Here is an 18499-nt window from a genome sequence, read left to right on the forward strand (position 1 = left end):
ATTTGGTAGGCAGAAAAGTTAGTTCAAAGAGAAGAGAAGGACAAGCCCTCAGATTGGCGAAAGATTTCACACTTTCACCGCGGCAGAGCAAAGCAACGAATAAAAGGTGGGCTCCTTAAAACCCAAGCAGGGTCCGACCTTCCTGGCTATCCGGCCCACTGTAGCTCTACAGCGAATTGGACCAGAGGAGGGGTCCTGGCTTGAAGTTTGGGCGAACTTGTTGGTCCCACCAGCTCATGGGAAGAAGATTCCTGGAGGATCCTCTCTGTCGTCGGATTCTGAAGATTCAGACCTGCAGCAGGGCTTCACCGGGCAGTTCAGTCGTTGTAGGGGTCTTCTTCTGTCAGCTCCTCGTCAGTTCTTTCGTTCCAGTGGCGACTCTGGCTTTCCAGTCCCAGAGACCTGCTTTTTATGGAGTTTTCCCCCATTCACACAGCATGGCTGTCAATCACACAGCAGGCTGGCTGTCCTGGCAAGGACAGTCATCCAGCCAATCAAACAGGAGTGCGACTTGGGTTACCAAGAGAACCCATGGCAGGGGTCCTAAGACCCCTCCTCACATCCTGCCTACCCAAACTTTCAGGTGCCTTAAGGAGGGCTTCTGTGCAGAAGCCACGAAAAGACGGCGAACAAAGGAACCAAACCTGGTTTGACGCGCAGAGTAAAACACAAGAAAGACTTTTATTACAAAAAGAAAAGGTGAATAAACACAGTCGGAGCCGAAATAAAGTATGTTTGGTCAAGCGGATTTATGTTCGAGGCTAATAAAATAGCCTAAAAACAATACCATGGTTATTTAAGATAAGTGCGGTATGAAAAATAGGGTAGTTACCACTGCCACCAGCCAAGTCTTGATGAAAAGGGAGCGAAACAGTGCTCCAAGAGAAACAGACAAAAAGGTATAAGAATTAACCCTTTCCAATACTCCATGTAAGATGGGGTGTACTGGGTCTGTGGTTTAAAGAGACTGCATAAAGCTAATGGTGACTTTACATGTTTCTGGGAGACAGTAGTCAGTCCCAGGAAAATTGAGCCAGTGCGAAGTCCGAAAGGCAACCCTGTGTCACTGCACTGAAGGTGCTGTGTAACACACAAAAAGATGATGCCCATGCAGTAGGTGAGGCTCCAGAGCCCACAATCACACAGTTGGTAAAAACACACACATCAAAATACATGTAAGCGTGGGGAAAAAGGCTCACACTCTTACCAGGTGAAAAAAATAAACCCTAGAAATCCAGCAAAGCTGCTGAGTTAAGGGAAATTAGCCATTTTGGAGAATTCTCTCTAACACTCTGTCCTCCTGGAGCAATCTCTGTTGTGGATTTCACTTCTGAATGGTGGCTCCCACTCCACTGAAGAACGACTGTTCTTCTTTTGGGCCATTGGGGTAATCGTTGGCTCGGGGTGCCAATCACTGGGTTACTGGAACCTTACTTTTGCCCTTTAAAAAGATGCAGTTGCTTACTGTGTTTCTCCTTCTGGGAACTGAATTTCTGGAGGAAACCACTGTAACATTTTTACTCTGGGCCCTGGGTTGGTGGGTTATTCCAAATACTCCCTCTCAGGGGTCTCCATGGTCTGTGGTTGTTGGGTTCTGCAGGTCCCATTCTATGGCATATTTCCATTGAATAACACTGGGGCCTGAATCCTGCCCTGCTTTTCTGCTGCTGGGGCTGCTGGGTTTCGAATCCTCGACTGGATCTCTTTTTCTGGGTCTCCACTGGTACCCTCTAGTGTGGATTGTTTTCTTCCTGGCACTTGTGGAAAGAAACCGACTTACCTGACATGTTCCTATTGTTTCCCATGGATCACTCTTCTCACCACTGGAACTCTTACAAGTGACACTGCAAAGTACTCACCTGGACTGTGACATTTTTCTTGGGTCCCTGAGGTCCCTGGATCTTAAGAGACTTTCCCTAATGTATGACATTTACATATGCACATTACTCATTCAGGGGTTATACATTGTATCCTTGTGTGTTGATACTGTTTCCCTCCATGCCGTGTAATATGCCCTTCCTAGGGACTGTTTAGCTAAAAGAGATCCTGTGTATTGGACAATGTGTTCCCCTGTGCTCAACCATCAAGTGCTATACTGTGGTATATGCATATGCGTTAAGTATAATACTTAATGTTGAAGGTAAAAGAGGCCTGCACTAAGTTCATTTTGGTACCTTTGGATTCTGAACCCTATTATCATTACTGTGTAATATTGTATAGGAGTCTTTCTCTTAACTTACATCTGAAAGCGTATATGTATGGAGCCTACCACCAGGTGTGGGGCTTACATTTTAGGTTAAGCCTTACTCTTACGTCCCGTCCCCTTTCCTCTATACTGCATGGGCGTCCCTCGCTAGGGACCGGAGACAGAACCTTTTTCACCAGAAAAAACAATCTTCCCCTTTAAATTTAGAGGCGCGCAGGGGGGGGCTGCCCTGGGAGCATGAGCTCCATTGACTCCACCCACCGGCGCCACTCCCCAGCCCCCTTTTCTGCGTCGACGGGAACAGGCCGATTTCACCAGCGCTCCTGGGTTTGGCTTCAGCCATGTAATTCTGCACACTCTTCTCCGGATACTTCTTCTGTCTTTTTGTCTTTTATCATTCAGGTACTCCGTCTTCTGGCGCCACGTTCCTCCATGGGGCATGTCAACTTCAGCAGGCATCAACAGGTAACCAGCCTGCGAGGGGCTCTTCCCTACATCAGATCCCCAAGCTCTTTGCCTCTGCTGCCTTGGCCCTGACCATTGATGGGAGGGATGTACTGCGTGCAATGCCCTTTCTTCACGTGCTCTGAAGAACAGACTAGCTACGTGCGGGGAGCTCTTCGAGAAGTCTCCTCCAGAGGACTTGAAGGACTTCGTCAGACATAGGTCAAGGCCCAAGGGAGGGCCGCTCTTTTCCAGTGCACCCCGCAAGGGCGACTCCATCCCAAGGAAATGCCCTTATGGGAGGAACCTCTCAGGTTCTCACACCAGCAGCGGTACCGAGGCCAATCCAGCTACCGGCCATCAAACCAAGGGGTCTGTAGATCCTTCTGGAATCGGTGCTGAGGGACCGTAAGGTTCTTTTACAGGTTGCACACCCGAGGGGCTATGCCCTTGTACCGGCAACATGTCTGAGGCGGTGCCTGCACGCAGCACTACCAATGATGCTGCCAAGGGTGACACACCTACTAGGCCTCGGCCTGAGGTGCAGGTTAAGTCTCATGCTCCAACGCCAAGAGTCCTGCAGGAGACTGGGCCCAGTGAGCCAAGCACCAAGACTTCGGCACGTGACATGCAGCTCGACAAGATGGCCGCCATGCTAGACAGGATGGCCACTCGTTCGATACTGCCCCGAGGAGCGTAGCAGGTGGAAGAACGAGTTACAAGGTGGGACTGGTGTCAACCAGGTACGTGGCCTACAGCTTATCCATCTGCATCGCAGAGCAGGTTTACGGTGCAACCAGCTAGACAGAGTATGCACTGGCCCCAGCAGCCGCCCGCTACCCCATCAATATCAGCTGCCATGAAACCGGCCTGTGAGGATAGCTTCTTTGAAAAGTTCCTCACGCTCCTGTATCACGACCACAGCCCCTGGCCGGCACTACCCAACCAGATGGGCTGCATTTAGTACCCCCATCAGGGCCTCAGGGGCCTTAACATTCTCTCCCAGACTCACTTGGAGTCCATCCTGGCACCTTTGGCACCAGGCTTCTGTGATAAGGCAGTAATCTGGGCCCATAGGATGTTGCACAACAACATGGAAGCTTCCACATGGCTCAGTTCTTTAACTGAACCATGCGGTCTAGCCTTTTGGGTGTGGCAGGCCAAGAGATACCTGGGATACCTGCAGGCTATATAAGCCACGGCCGGACTCCAGCACACGCTTCGCGTTGCTCTGCCAGTGGCAGCGTAACGTTCACCGCTATCAGCTAGCATCTTTATCCGCACGCCGTCCCCGATCACCTGCAAGAACAAAAGGAGACATCATTAGAGTTCGCTCACCACCTGGGAGCAGCCTCAGCTTTCCGCTCCAGGATCCTGAACAGACAACACCTCGGCGGACTTCGTCCATCATCTGGAAAGGAAAAGACAGAGAAAAGCAACTTAGTAAGCGTTTATTTGGACATTCTGAAAACATATCTTACCTGCATTGAGTGGAAGGCCCGGGCCCGAATCCAGAGTACAGCGAGCGGTCCACTCTTCTCTACTTACCGCTCTTCATCAGCTCGGCACACGCATTCCGGACAGCATTGCTACCTGCAGAAAGACAAAAGGTTAGCACAAAGAAGCACATAGCGCCGTGCTTCGCGCTATCTTACCATCTTGTGCACAAACCTACGCAACATCATAAGAACAGCATCCACATCTATAAGAAAAGGAGAGAAGGGACAATTACAAGAACAAGAAAGCATTCAAACAGACTTACCTGAAGAAGCAGAGTCACAGCTGGCCTGGACCCGTAATGTTGCTCCAGTGAAGTAACTAGGCGGCGACAACTAACTCAACGCACCCCTGCTCGGAGAGGCAGGACGAAGAGCGCTCCAAATCAAGAAGCAAGGTGAGAGAAGCGCCAAGGGGTTCTAGGGTCCGGAAGGGAGGCGGGTCCTGAGCCACCAGAGACAATTAAGCTAATTTTACTCCTGTATTTCAGACCTGGTCATCAACCACACAAGGGTCAGAGAGGAAAGGTTCAAGAGTGCAGCAGTCCAGACCGGGTGACGCCCCCGTGGATACCAGGTGAGCGTTAATCCTGAGATCGCCTCAGATGGGGTCCATCCTTAGGGACATGCTCCCTCCGGCCCCTCAGCCTGTGCCTATAGTCATTCCTCCTATGGCTTCAGCGCCAGAGGCCCCGATGCAGCCCCTGCTGCCCACGCCGGCCCCTTCGATTCCATCTCCCCTGCCTCCCACAGTCCAGGCGGTTTCCACACCTCAGCCCTCGGCACCCAGCACTCCTCTATCTGCCGGATGCCCTGGTGGACACAGATGAGGAAGAAGACCCCAACACACCATCGTCATCCAAGGCCTTCCACAAACGACTCGCAGGTCTGGCAGAGAACTTGGGCCTTCCTCAACCCAAAGTTGAACAAACGCATGCGGGGGTACTGGCCAAGGTCCTCAATCTACGCCCTGCGGCTAGAACAGGGATCCCGATGCAGGACGACATTGTCGCCTCGGCCAAGAAGGGGTGGCTCAAACCCCACTCGGCCCAACCTGTCAGTCGGCACCTGGATGCCAAGTATAGGCAGATGGAGGGGGATCCACTCTTGCTATCGGCCCACCCTCAACTGCACTCTTCGATGATTGTGTTAGGTAAGATTTCCACAGGGCAGGTAAATCTTCCTTGCCTGGTTCAACTCCAGAACTTTTTGTTTTGCTAGTGAGATATTTTCCATTAATACCTCAGTGAGTGGGAACCTTTTTCCACACTCACCTGTCTTTAACTCTTTTTATGGGTGTCATTTTTAAGACTCTCCATAGTGTCTTTTTAAAGTTATCATGTTTAACAACTTATTGGCAATAAGTGGCTGTTGTTGCTGGGTTGCCCTAGGGGCTCCCCATTTAACTTTCTTGTGCTAACCTTGAGTGAACTACAGTTCCCAAGGGTAGAAAGGATCTTTGGATCCCTTTTACATTTACTTCTGTGAAACCAGCACACTCCACCTTATGTGGAGTGCTGGGGAGATGCAATGTATCCCCTTTCACATTTAAACTGTAACAATTCTGTTACAGTGACAAGCTTACCTTTAATGGCTGGTGGCAGTGATACCTTTTACTAATTTGGTGCACCTTTACCGCGTGCTGTAATCACAGCTGCAGTAAAGGCACCTAAGGGTGCTCATTTTTACCAAAATGGCCCCTGTCTTCTTTTTCTGCCATTTTAGTGTTTCTTGTCGTTTCTTGTTCCTTCCCCTGACATCCAGGGCGGGAAAATCCTTTGTTTGAGTTTTGCCTTTGGCGGGAGTCCCCTGGACACCCCGCCCAGGCTCCAGTCAGTCTGTAAGCACAGGAAGTGGGGGAGGGGTCCCAAACTTCCCCCTCCTTTGTCTTAGGTCTTCCTTCAACTGGGCCAAATCCCAGTGGGGGGTTGGCTGTCCTGATTGGACAGCCAAACGCCCCTTTCTTGTAAAATGCGGGGAGAGAATGCAGAGGTTGTGTTGCAGTTCCTGATAAATGCTGGAAACCTGGAAGCTGAAGTCATGTCGACCACTGGAACCGAAAACCGAAGAGGATGACGAAGGAAAAGCGGCGGGAATGATTTCCAGCGGCCAGAGAGCCTGCTTTGTAACCGGAGCCTGCTGCAGCCCTTCCTTCCGATCGACCTGGGGTCTCCGAAAACGACGACCCGAACCCAGAGCCTGGTGAGACCCACTAGACTCAAGACGACCTGCATTTTGAGCCATCCCACGGGTTCCTGCGACCTTTTGTTCTTGCAATACCCCAATACCCTGGGACCTCCTGCCACTGTGCGGTGCATGGTCTTCCGAATTCCGAATCTCGCTGAAACTTCGTGGGCATCTTGGTCTATCTCCAGAGACACGAATCGAGTCCAAAAAGTCCCCTCACAAGAGAGCTGGACCTTTTAAACGACGAGAATTCAACCGCGATTTTCTGTCTTCATCTGTGCTCCTTGAAAAGGCGCCAAACCCGCAGAACTGCATTCAGCCGTGAGAGAAATCTTGCCTAGAGCCTTCTTCATCGATCCCTGCTGCAAAGTCCCTTCTGAGGTCTTGTGTTCAGTCTCCAGGACAAGGAATCCAGTGACCGGGTATTTGGCTGCAGTCCCTGAAGTTCTCCTGCTGCAATCTCTTCTTCATTGCTGAGGTACTGTGTTGGCTTGGGTATATACTTACCTTAAGCCTGTTGGGATTTCTGTGTAGTCCTGGGGTGTTTTCTGTGATTGGGAGGTCCCTCGTCCAGTACACCCAGTCCCACTGCTAGAATCCTGCTGGGGTGTCTTCTGTGAAGCCCCTGGACCCTCTTCTAACCCTAGAAGTAAAGTACTCACTTGTTTGCCCAGTTTTCCTAAGGAAACTCTGGCTTTTGCTACTAAAGAACTTATTCTAACACTGCCTGTTGGTCACTAGTCCTAGTGACCCCCTTCTGCCACTGAGAACACTCATGCTCTAAGGGAAAGACTTTGAAGGGATGGGACTTCTGCCTAGAAAAGAAATCAAGTGTTTTTACTTACTTGTAAAGAGTTGGTTGGTAACTGTAATTCTAAGAGTGAACAGTTACAAAAGTTCTTACTGATCTTGAATGTGTGATGCACTGTTCTTAAAAGTATGGTTAACATCTTTTCTTCCTTAGCCACTGTTTTACCAGTCTAAAAGAAAGCAGATGTGAAGGTATTTTACTCTCCTGTGATTAGGTTGTGCCTCTTTACAAAAGTAATGTGTTGGTTTCACCAGATTATTCCTGAAGGGTAATTGTATGAGTGTCCTCCAACTGTTGGTATCACCAGGTTAGTCCTGTTAGGATAACTGTATGAGTGTCCCCCAACTGGGTCTTGCTTCCCCTGACTTGCTGCTAGCCTGTCTTTAATAAGTCTACATTAGGTTGTTGCCTACCTAGAATATCTATTCTGTAAAGTGTGACATTGGGTTTTACTTTCCCCTTCATTGTGAAGTTAAAATAAGTGGGTTTTTTACTTACCTTGTGTTAGCTGTGTGCCATCCAAAACAAGTTACAAGAGTTATTGCTTATCTCCATCTGGGGTTCCCTGATTTCCAAAGCATCTGTAATTGTATATTACATCCATTAGGTTTTGCTCACCTGGTATAACTGTGTGTTATGACAAAAGTAGTGATAGGTTTTTACTGCACCTAGAATAAGTGTTTCACTATTCACCAAAAGTATTGTGTCCAGTTGACTGTTTATGTGATTTGTTCCAAGAGTCACTGTACAACTGGAAGGGCCTACTGCCCTTGTATTACCAAAAGTAATCTAAAAGTAACCATTGGTCTTTTACTCCCAAAGAATAGGCTTGACCTATACTAAATGTGTATAAAAAGGTTTTGACTTCCCTAGAACTACTGTTAGGTGTTCCAAATAAGGTCTATACTTGGGTCTGTGTACTTTCAAGTATAGTGTTGTGTTTTATATTGTGATTTCGTATAATGTTTGAGTATTTACTTAACCCCTAGATTTATCTGGGCCTACTTGTATTTAAATAAATCCTTTATTTTTATAATACATAGTGTTTCAGTGTTTCTTTGGATCATTTGTATTACAATGTTCACTTGTATTGTATCTACTGCCCTCTCTCCCTCCTAAGATAAGCCTGGCTGCTCTGCCTACGCTACCATGTACTCAGGTGGTACAGTCTTATACTAAGAGTGGAGTCTTGTACTGCCTCAGTTGAATGGTTTTACTAGGCCCTTAACTGGACTTCAGAAAAACTGTCCTAACAGATTGCTGCAGCGTCACACTACTCAAAGCCTCAGTCGTCCTCGGCCACCTCATCCTCAGCATTGCTAGGCAAGGAGGAGATGATCTTGGAGGCGTACGGTAAGAAGCTTTATTCCAATGCTTCGCTGCATCTTTGTCAATCCAACGCGGATGCCATGCTGGCAGCCGTTAACCAGAGGCTTTGGCGGGAAATAGACGATTTCCTTCCAGAGCTTCCGGTGCACAGCCAGTCGCGTTTCAAGGTGGGAATGGCAGAGGCAGAAATGGTGGCGCAAGACATCATGGAGTTCACCGTGGCCCACATTGACGCCTCTGGCCGGGCCATATGCATCCCCACGTACATGAGAGGGACTGCCTGGCTTCCGGCTACAAAATTCCACCCAGACATCCAGGAACACATATTGGTCCTTCCATTCGAGGATGGCGACCTCTTTCACTCCACCACTGAGGAGGAGCTAGATAAAAATAAAAACTGTTTGCAAACTGCCATGTCTTTATCCTTATGAAGGCCACACCCAAGGGGTACATCCAGTCATATCAGCGCTCCGACAAGGGGCAGACTTTCTTGGGGTTCCTCGTCTTGCAATAACAGAGGTCCAGGCAGCCTGTCTGTTCGCAGAGTCAACATCGGCGCAAACAACAAAAGGACATTTGGGCGGGGGTAAGGGCTTTTTTTAGTCCCCCTCCTTCACAGCAGCCTCAGAGGGAAAGAAGGCATGATGCGTCCCTTCGGGTCCACGTTTCTCTGGTGGGGGGGCAGGCTTGCCCTTCATGCACAGTTTTTTCATCAGAAATTTGCGGACCCCTGGATCCTCTCTGTAGTATCCACGGGTGCTTCTTAACAATCCCTCCCTCCTCCCCTCCACTCCCACAGATAGGGACAGCAACTCTGTTGGCGGAAATTCGGTTTCTCGTCGAGAGCCAGGCAGTGGAAGAAGTCCCGACCTCCGAGAGAGGCTTGAGCTTCTACTCCAGGATTTTCGCCATACAAAAGAAAAACTAGGCTGGCCTGAGAGTTGTGTTGTACCTCTCCACCCTCAACCTCTCCCTCCCTCTTCAAGAATTCAAGATGGTTACGCCAGCATTCATTGTGGAAACATTGTGCAGGGGAGACTGGATGTGGTCCCTGGATCTGAAGGACACTTATCGGTTTAGGACGTTTGTCCCGCATCTAAAGGTTCACATGAACCAAAAGATGTAAAAATGCTACCACCAAAGGTTCGAACACCGAAAGTTTGAACCTTTGGTGGTAGCATTGAAAAAAAAGAGGGCTGTGGGGGTGTCCCCCGCATCACCCCGCTCACTATACTGTATGGTATAGTGATTGGGGGATGCGGGGGACATCCCAGCAGCTTTCTGTTACAAAACGAAAAAAGGAAAGATAAAGACCCTGCAGCGCCAGTTCCCGATCACGGAAGTGAAAGGGAACTGGCGCTGCAGGGAACCAGCGTGAAGATGAAGGTAAGTGGGGTTTGTTTATGTTGGGGGTGGGGGTGTGCTGAGGGTGTGGGTGGGGGGTGTTATGGGTGTGTTATGGGTGTGTTGTGTGTGGGTGTGAGAATGTATGTGTGTTCGCATGAGAAAGGTGCAAACTTTTGGTAGTTCGCACCTTTCTCATGCGAACGATTTGCCCGCGGGCACATCACTCGGATTCCACTTATCTACACATCCCGATTTGGCAGCCGCATTGCTCCTTTCTGCGATTTAGGATCATGGGCTGCCATTTCCAATTCAAGGCGCTACCCTTCGGCCTCAATTGAGATTACCAGACTCATGAATGCAGTGGCAAATCACCTCAGGGCCCAGGGCCACCACGTCTACCTGTACCTGGACGACTGGCTCGTCAGGTCCAGATCTCCGGGGGCAGTTTGCCACACTTCCGCCGTCCTTATGATCACACTCCACGAGCTGTGGTTCTCTATCAACCACAAGAAGTCTAAGCTGTAGCCTACGCAGAGACTGACCTTCGTGGGCCTCATCTGGGACACAAGCTCCGAGAGAGTTTTTCCCTCGGAGGAAAAGATCACGGCCATCAAGAGGGCCACTATGCACTTCCTCACCTGAGGGGTGACATCGGCCTGGTGGTACCAACATTTATTGGGTATCATGGCAACGGTCCTACTGGCCGTACCCCACACGAGACTCAAGATGAGGAGATTACAGCTGCACTTCGCAGCCTCATGGAATCAGTAGAGGGGCTCCCAAGCGTAGCTGGTCAACATTCCTCCTTCTCTACACCCGGACCTCATATGGTGGTCCAGTGACTGCAACCCGTGGATGGGCAAGCCCTCCCGGCAGCCAGCCCCGCAGGGCACCATCACCACGGATTCCTCCCCCAAAGGCTGCGGGGGGCCACTCTGGACAACTACAGTGTCCAAGGAGTCTGGACCCTGCAGGAGCAGGAGTCTCATATCAACTAGCTGGAGCTGAGGGCCATCTGGCTAGCCCTCAAAGCTTTCCTTCTGCTCATTGGGGGCAAGGTAGTCCTCATCCAGACCAACAACTCTACCAACATGTACTATGTCAACAAGCAGGGGGGGGGGTACCAGGTCCCCTCCACTGTGCAGACTATCGATCAGCATGTGGGATTAGGCCCTGGAGAACAACATCTACCTGACTGCCATTCACTTGTCGGCCGAGTCCAACCTGGAGGCGGACAGGCTCAGCAGACGGGGAGCACACAATTACAACTGGCACTTGAACGATCAGGTGCTGCTGGAGATCTTCAGCAGATGGGGGCGTCCACAGGTGGATATCTTTGCCTCCTGGGACAACAAGAAGTGCCTGCTGTTCGTGTCCTGGCAGGGGCAGGGCCCCGGCTCCCTGGGCGATGCATTCCAGATGCAGTGGAACTGCCTGATAGTATATCCTTCCCTCCCACACCCCTGATCCACAGGGTGATCTGCAAGATAAAGGAATCTTGTCATCTCAGCATCATTCTGATAGCTCCGTGGTGGCTGGCAAGACCGTAGTTCTCGGAGCTCCTCAGCCTCTTGGACAGGCCTCCCATTCACCTGCCGATGTGCCCAGCTCATCCTCTTGTGCAGCAGGGGGGCAGAGTCATCCACCCGGCTATGCAGAAATTAGTCCTTGCAGCGTGTTTCCTGATCAGGTCACGCTGAAACACCTGGGTCTATCGCAGGCTAACCTGGAAATCATTCAGAGCATTAGGAGCAAGGCTACTAGGAGCCAATACAAGAGTAAATGGACTAAGTTCTGTCACTGGGCGAACTCTAAAGCGATTGACCCCCTTACGTGCCCTTTGGATAATGTGCTCTCCTTCTCTGCATACCTTGCTCTCTCAGGCGTGCAGGTGGAGACATGCCGCACCTTTTTGGCAGCCATAGCGGCCTACAGAAATTCGTAGGAGGAGGTCCTCTGCTCTTCCAACCCTGTGGTCAAGCGACATTTGTTAGGCCTTACCAGGCTCTTCCCGCCTATCCAAAAAACCACACCCCGTGTGGGACCTCAATGTAGTGTTGGGCGCCTTGGCGCACAAACCATTCAAGCCAATGGCGTCCGCGGACATCAGGCTAATCACCATTAAAACAGCTCTGTTGGTGGGCCTCACCTCCGCTCCCAGAGTCAGCGAGATCCAGGCACTGTTGGCTTCAGAAACCTATACTACTTTTCACAAGGCTAAGGTGGTCCTGAGAACACACCCTGCGTTTCTCCCTAAGGTCGCCTCTGCTTTCCATCTAAACAAGGAGATAGTCTTACCTATGTTTTTTGCAAACCCTAAGACGATGCTCAGGGGCTATTGCACTGTCTGGATGTCAGATGCGCTCTGAAATTCTGTCAGACAGAACCAATGGCTTCCGCATGTCGGATGCTCTCTTTGTTACCTTCGGGGGGTGCAAGGCCAGGTTATCAAGCATACAAGGCCTCTATAGCAAGATGGATGGTTGCGGCCATCAAGGAGGCCTATGTGGGGCAGCATAAACCACTTCCAGCTAACATGCACGCCCATGCCGTCTGAGCGAAGGCCAAGGCCACAGCCATCGCATTCCTGCGGCAGGTGCGATGGCAGGTCATCAGTAGGGCGTTCACCTGGGCCACCCCTTCGGCTTTCTGTAAGCACTACTATTTGGACGCCGCCTCTAAGTCAGACGTGGCTTTCGGACAGGCAGTTCTAATGAATCTGTTTTCTTAACAAGGGTCTCCTCTCCACCCTCGGGCTACATTCAGTTGTAAAAGACCGTCCAGTATGGAGGGAAGGGGACGGGATGTAAGAGTAATTAATAGTTACTCACCGTTGTGACTAACATACTCTTAGTCCATAGTCCCCTTTCCTAAATACGTCCCACCATCCTCCCCCCTAACAATACTGGTGTCATTAGGCAATTTAAAATATTGTCGACACGTCAATGGGGACTGAGGAGTGGCGCCGGTGGGCGGAGTCAGGGGAGCGCATACTCCCAGGGCCGTGCCCCTGCGCTCCTCTAAATTTAAAGGGGAATGTTTTTTCTGGTGAAAAAGTTTGTCTCCCGTCTCTATCGATGTACGCCCATGCAGTATGGAGGAAACGGGTCTATGGACTAAGAGTACATTAGTCACTACGGTAAGTAACTATTTATGTACTGGCCATTAACTGTTTTACCTACACTTTGCTCTATGTGGTGTGTGTAACCTGAGTACTTATTTTCTTCTATCATAAATATTGTATGTGTGACTTTATAATAAAGTCTATATTTTTACAGTATACCAGTATGGGGTGTTCTTGTGTGGTGTCCGTTGGGACTAATTGTACCTCCCTGCCAATCTTCCTCCTAAACCTAAGCCTGACTGCTCTGCTACAGCTACCATTGGAGGGTCTGGTCTTACCTTTCGGGTGACACATGGCTTCACCATTAGGTTAGATGATTACAGAGCCCTCACCAGTCGGTTGTGCAATAATCTCCCTAACAGTGACCTTCCCAACTCACTCACCTTCTCACCTTGCTGCTGTGGCGGGACTCGCTCGGGCAAGCACCCAGGTCCTGGTAGGCCTCCTGTCGCAGGTGGAGAGCGGTCCTCATCCTCCCCTTGGCAGGGTTAAGCCCCTTTTCACAGGGTTCATTATACCTTCATCTGCCTCGGGGCTTTTCTTGAGTTTCTCCATCTCGTGGGCAGACTTTGAATTTACCTGTATAAATTCATGCTGGGCCTTTGAATTCTATTTGGCCACAGACTAACATTGTGGGTTTGAGTGTGTGGTAACTTTGGGGAGGCGCTGTGAGTCTCACTAAAAGTCCACTTGGACCATGTGAACTTCTGTGTATACCACATGACCCTTTGTGGTGGCATTTTCTGTTTCTATAACTCAGAAAAGTTACTTATTCTTGTAAGATTTTGTAGTTATTACTTTGCTCAAAGTTTATATAAAGTGTAGATGTGTTCAGGCATATTCTGTGGGCCTTCCCTTTTTGTGTTTATCTAAAGTGTTTACTGTATCTTTTGATGCCTTGACTGCTAAGTCATACTACCTCTGGAACATAGGGTCAGGATAATGCAGAGGAAATGCATGCAAGGTAAGACATATTGATATATTTGTTCCTCAGAAATAAGGCTTAAGAACAATCTTAACGGACACTAGTGGTTTGTTCATTATCATTCATAATAACCACACATTGAAAGTTCTTTACATCAAAATAGAACACGTCATCATGGTAAGTTAGTAAACTGTTGGTCAGCTATGTTGAACCTATTAAAGGGAAGATCCTCTACAACAGAGCCTGACCCAATATAGTTTTATCCAACTCAAATTCGAGTTGTTTGATCCATGAGGTAGCACAGGAGAAGCATAGATGTATCCCTTGTGATTGTACCTGCACCTGCAAAGTATATTGGATAAAAGTGACAAAAAGACTCCAGTTCTTTCTATATACAAGCAACATGAAAATGTGTGTGGTAGTGACACAAGTTTAACATAGCATCTCCCTGCATCTGCGCACACAATATTTGTTTTTTAGAATATAGTAAAATATTCTCTAATTGGCTGTCAGTAGTGGCCTGTGCATAGGCTCTCAGAGGTAGCCTACACTTCCAGGAAGGAGTCTGGATTAATATCATGTGTCCAGATAATTTTCATGTGTATATTTAGCCTTGACAAGTCTGATTGGTTTATTCTGTATTTGGGGCTGGTCCTTTGTTGTAGGCCTGTTCCCTGACAGATAATGCAGGATTGTTGTATTCTATTTTGATGTGAATAATATGCTTTACTGGACAGGACGAGATGCATTTCTTTTTCATCCTCTTCTTTTCAGCTCACAGGGTTGTTCCAGTTCACAGTCAGGCTGGCATCTGAGACAGAGGCCCGTTTTACATCTGTGGAGAGGATCAGCCATTACATAAAGGTATGCTTTAAAGGTTAAGGGCCAGTCTCCACCACTTGCTTCCGTTGGACGCACAGTTCTTTAAACAATATTTTAAGGAGATACTACTCATAGCATGTACATAGATACTGCATGGTTAAGTCACGTCACGTTGTATAGTTTTCCATATGGGTCAAACATTTTTGGGCAACATCGCAGTTGTTTATTGCAATGCATGTAAAAGAAAACGAGATGTTTATGCAATAGACTACAATTGGCTGTCTCCTAAAATTACACTATCACATGTTCTTATAACATTATTGAAGCACATAAAGTATGCAGGCAAATGAGTTGCTTGTCTCTAATGCCTTTGGTGCAAAGCAAAACAAGATGCATTAGATCCATAGATGACAGTATATCGATGATTCACCCCTCTCCAGGCCAAATACAACAGTAGATAACTCAAAGTCCTCTTATTGTGAAAATTACAACATTGAGCAAAGAAAAGACCATGCACTGGAAAAAAGGGGCTGATCAAAGTGGTTTGTTACATGACTGCCAGTACATGGACACGTTAGCTTGCATACTTCCTGAATATTCCTAAGAAATCTTTAGTGGTTAGCCCCGCTCACACAGTTCCTTTGCTCCAGAATTCTAGAATAAGTATTTTGCCTTTGCCTATGCCTATTCTTCTCTAGTAAGTGCTAAGCAAGCATGTCTACATTGTACACCATGTGTGTACGGTTTGGTACTTTTCTGATTAAAACCCTAATTCCTGCACTAAAATATTAGGTACAAAAAATATATTGCATTACAAAAGAGGTGCTTCATTTATACTTGGGCAATAAGACTCAACTATCAGATGTATGAATGCAAGCAAAGGTCAAAAGCAACAAAACGGTGAAACATAATTTAATAGTGGGTCCTAGAACTGTGGCTTCATGAAGTGTAAAGTTTCCAAGTTAGAAAGAGCTGTTTTAAACCTTTTTGTTTAAAAATAAGTTCACTCAACAAAACTGAATACAGGTAAAGGGGGGGGAAAAGTAATGTTAAACAGATCAAAGTGGCTATTCCAATGTACGAATAATGCAGCAAGTGGGCAAGTTCATATAAAACACGACAACAGTCATTGCAGGGTCTCGACAGTCTTACTAATCATTGAATTGCAATCCAAGATACTTGGAGATTAAATGTGTTTACTACCTTAGTAGTAAGCGTTTTGTTCTTTTGCCTGTTGAGGGTCCTTGTAAGAGCCCACACTACCCAGTAAGCCATCACTGGGAGGTATTGGAGAGTGTCAGAAGAAATAGGGAGAAAGGGAATTAGTTGATAGGTTTGTAGGGTAGAGTAGTGATTGACAGGGTTAATTAACAGCATAGAGAAAAGGAAAGCATGCGTGTGAGTTTACGTTGCTGTCTCCATTTCAACAGAGCAGCAATGTCTATCTGCATCTCTTGGCTTTTTTATGCATTTCTACATTTTTTCGGGGATGCGTATTGAACATGATCACCATTTGGAGTCAGGGGGAAGCAGTAGAGGTGGTCCGGTACAGGTGCCAGCGGGTTCAGGCAGCCATCTCAAGATAAGATGATATAAATGCTTGAAAGACTCTCTGGAGCAGTAAGCTGTCTAAACCTCAAGGTAGATGCTACAGACAAGATCCCGCGAAATATGATCACATGAGTAGGTGAGTCAGAAAATAGGATCTCTGCCTTACAAGACAAGGTTAAGGAAAGGGATTTTGAAAATGCCTTTCTTAAATCAGAAGTAGCTTAGTTGATCAGATAAGATACCACCCCCGGTAAATCAATGTAGGAAAAGAAACTTACTGATGGTGTGGTTCCTTAAAGTGTGAGGTTGGAAATGCTCTTTTAAAAATAAATTCTGATTCATGATGACTTGATGTATTGTATGTATCGCATGGATTGTATGTTTTTACTTGAAGTTCTTTGTGAAAGGCCTATTCTGTATTATATTTTTATTTTATATTGTCAGGTCGATACACAATAAAAAAATAATGCTCTGGGCTTCATCCAAGGAAGGCTTCCGAAATGTCTAAACCTTCCTCCAAACGCAATTTAGATAGAAAGGGTGCACATGACTGGTGTCATCAAAGAGGGGAAACCGAGGTCCTTTATAATTAAACTGATGCTGAACTTGACAAGAGAAAAGAAAAACATCCTGTGGGATGAAGATGGGTAGTCTTAGTGTTTTTGTTGCACATTGCTCTGCTCTCCCCTTTAATTAGCCAATTGTCTAAATAAGGGTATACTGGGATGTTTTGGTGGTAAAGATGTGCTGGCACAACCGATAGTACTTCAATCCCAAAAGGAAACACATTGAGCTGAAAACAATGTTGACTCTGAACTGTAAATACTTGCAATGGCTTCAAAACATTGTCATGTAATCTCCCTTTTTTTAAAAGGCATGATTATGTCTTGCAATGTGGTCATTATTAACTTTTGTGGTTTGACAGATTTGTTCTCAGGGCCAGACCTATACGTACGTCAGGCACCAGGTCAGATAGCTTACCTATCAGGGTAGCCAACGTTCCATGCTGCGGTTCTGGAATACGCGCCACCCCTCCACCATTCTGGCCATACACAGCCATAGCGATGATGCACAAAACGGACAATTATTTAGACACAGAGACACGATTCTCAATGTGTTCCTCTGAACCGAACTTTCTACTACCCATGTCTATCACCTCACCAGAAACAATCCATTGAATGGGTTCTGTGATACACTACGGAGATAAAGACTTTTGGTTCATTCACAGGGTGTATCCACCACAAACCCTTGGAACCTAGAAGACTACAAACATTGATCCCCCCCCCTTTCCACTACTCACCACATGGAAACGTTGTTTCTAAATTATTTTTGTCCTGAAGAAGGCTGGGCCAGTTTCAAACTGTCCAGCGCCACAAAGCCGAAACCCCTATATATATAAGTCGACACAGTCTTACCTTTTACCCCTTTCCGTACACTATTTTACTTGCTTTTTGCACTCCCTTTGGATGTTGTATACTTTATTATTAGTATGATTGTGTTCCATATGTTATGTCTTTCTTTATTAACACAGTTGTGCTAATTGTTCATGATTTGATATGATATGGCATTTATAATCTGTCTATACGCAAGTGTTTCAAGGCGCGAACACAATTTGGTCTTTTTATTGTGCTTTATTGTAAATGGTTCATTTTTCCACATTGTTCTATTCTTTGTGCCACACTTAGGCCCTCTTGGTTTGTTATGTATATTGTCTGCTTTTTTACATTAAAATTGCATTCATTCATAAATTAAAATCCCTTTTTCTTAAAATGGTGCCCTAACTGAGCCTCTTGTTCTAGGGACTTCCTTTGGCATTTTCTGATCTAGTTTTCTTCCCAGTATCGTCACTTGCTGAGGCGCTTAGCCTTCACAGATTTAGTACCGGTCTTTTGTCTGTCTGTCTTTTTGGGTAAATACAGAGAGTATCTACATGTGTTTCCCCTGACTTTGGGGGATTGGTTCTACTGCTTTTTTTCTGGCAAAGCACCTTTTTGAAGCAGGAGGATGTGTTCTTGTGACAGTCTTCTAGTGCAAGGTCAGAGGCTGCCTGATCCTCCCAGAATCTTGATGTAGTTACGCCTCTGTTATTGTGTTCAGCACTTACTTGTCTTTGGTGTGATCCCCTCCAATGTATGGGTGATGTAAGGAAGGCATGGTATCAGCAGTATGGCAGACACAAGTGACCACAGTTCAATGGTGTTTATTGAACTTGCACAAGGGTGTGATAAACGCCTATCGAAACCTAAATCTACAGATG

At 47.2% G+C, this 18499-nt stretch overlaps 1 protein-coding gene across 6 annotated transcripts in view; it reads left to right on the forward strand.

Moving 5' to 3' along the window:
• ABCC5 (ATP binding cassette subfamily C member 5) overlaps window positions 1–18499 on the forward strand; it is a 2124586-nt gene that overhangs the window by 1621003 nt on the left and 485084 nt on the right. For all 6 annotated transcript variants that reach the window (XM_069618835.1, XM_069618837.1, XM_069618838.1 and 3 more), the window contains one exon: window positions 14644–14733. In XM_069618835.1, the coding sequence (XP_069474936.1) occupies window positions 14644–14733 (90 nt within the window). The remainder of the gene's footprint in view (window positions 1–14643; window positions 14734–18499) is intronic.

Source organism: Ambystoma mexicanum, chromosome 10, assembly GCF_040938575.1.
Source record: "Ambystoma mexicanum isolate Mex_15411 chromosome 10, UKY_AmexF1_1, whole genome shotgun sequence".
Classification (NCBI taxonomy): Eukaryota; Metazoa; Chordata; class Amphibia; order Caudata; family Ambystomatidae; genus Ambystoma; species Ambystoma mexicanum.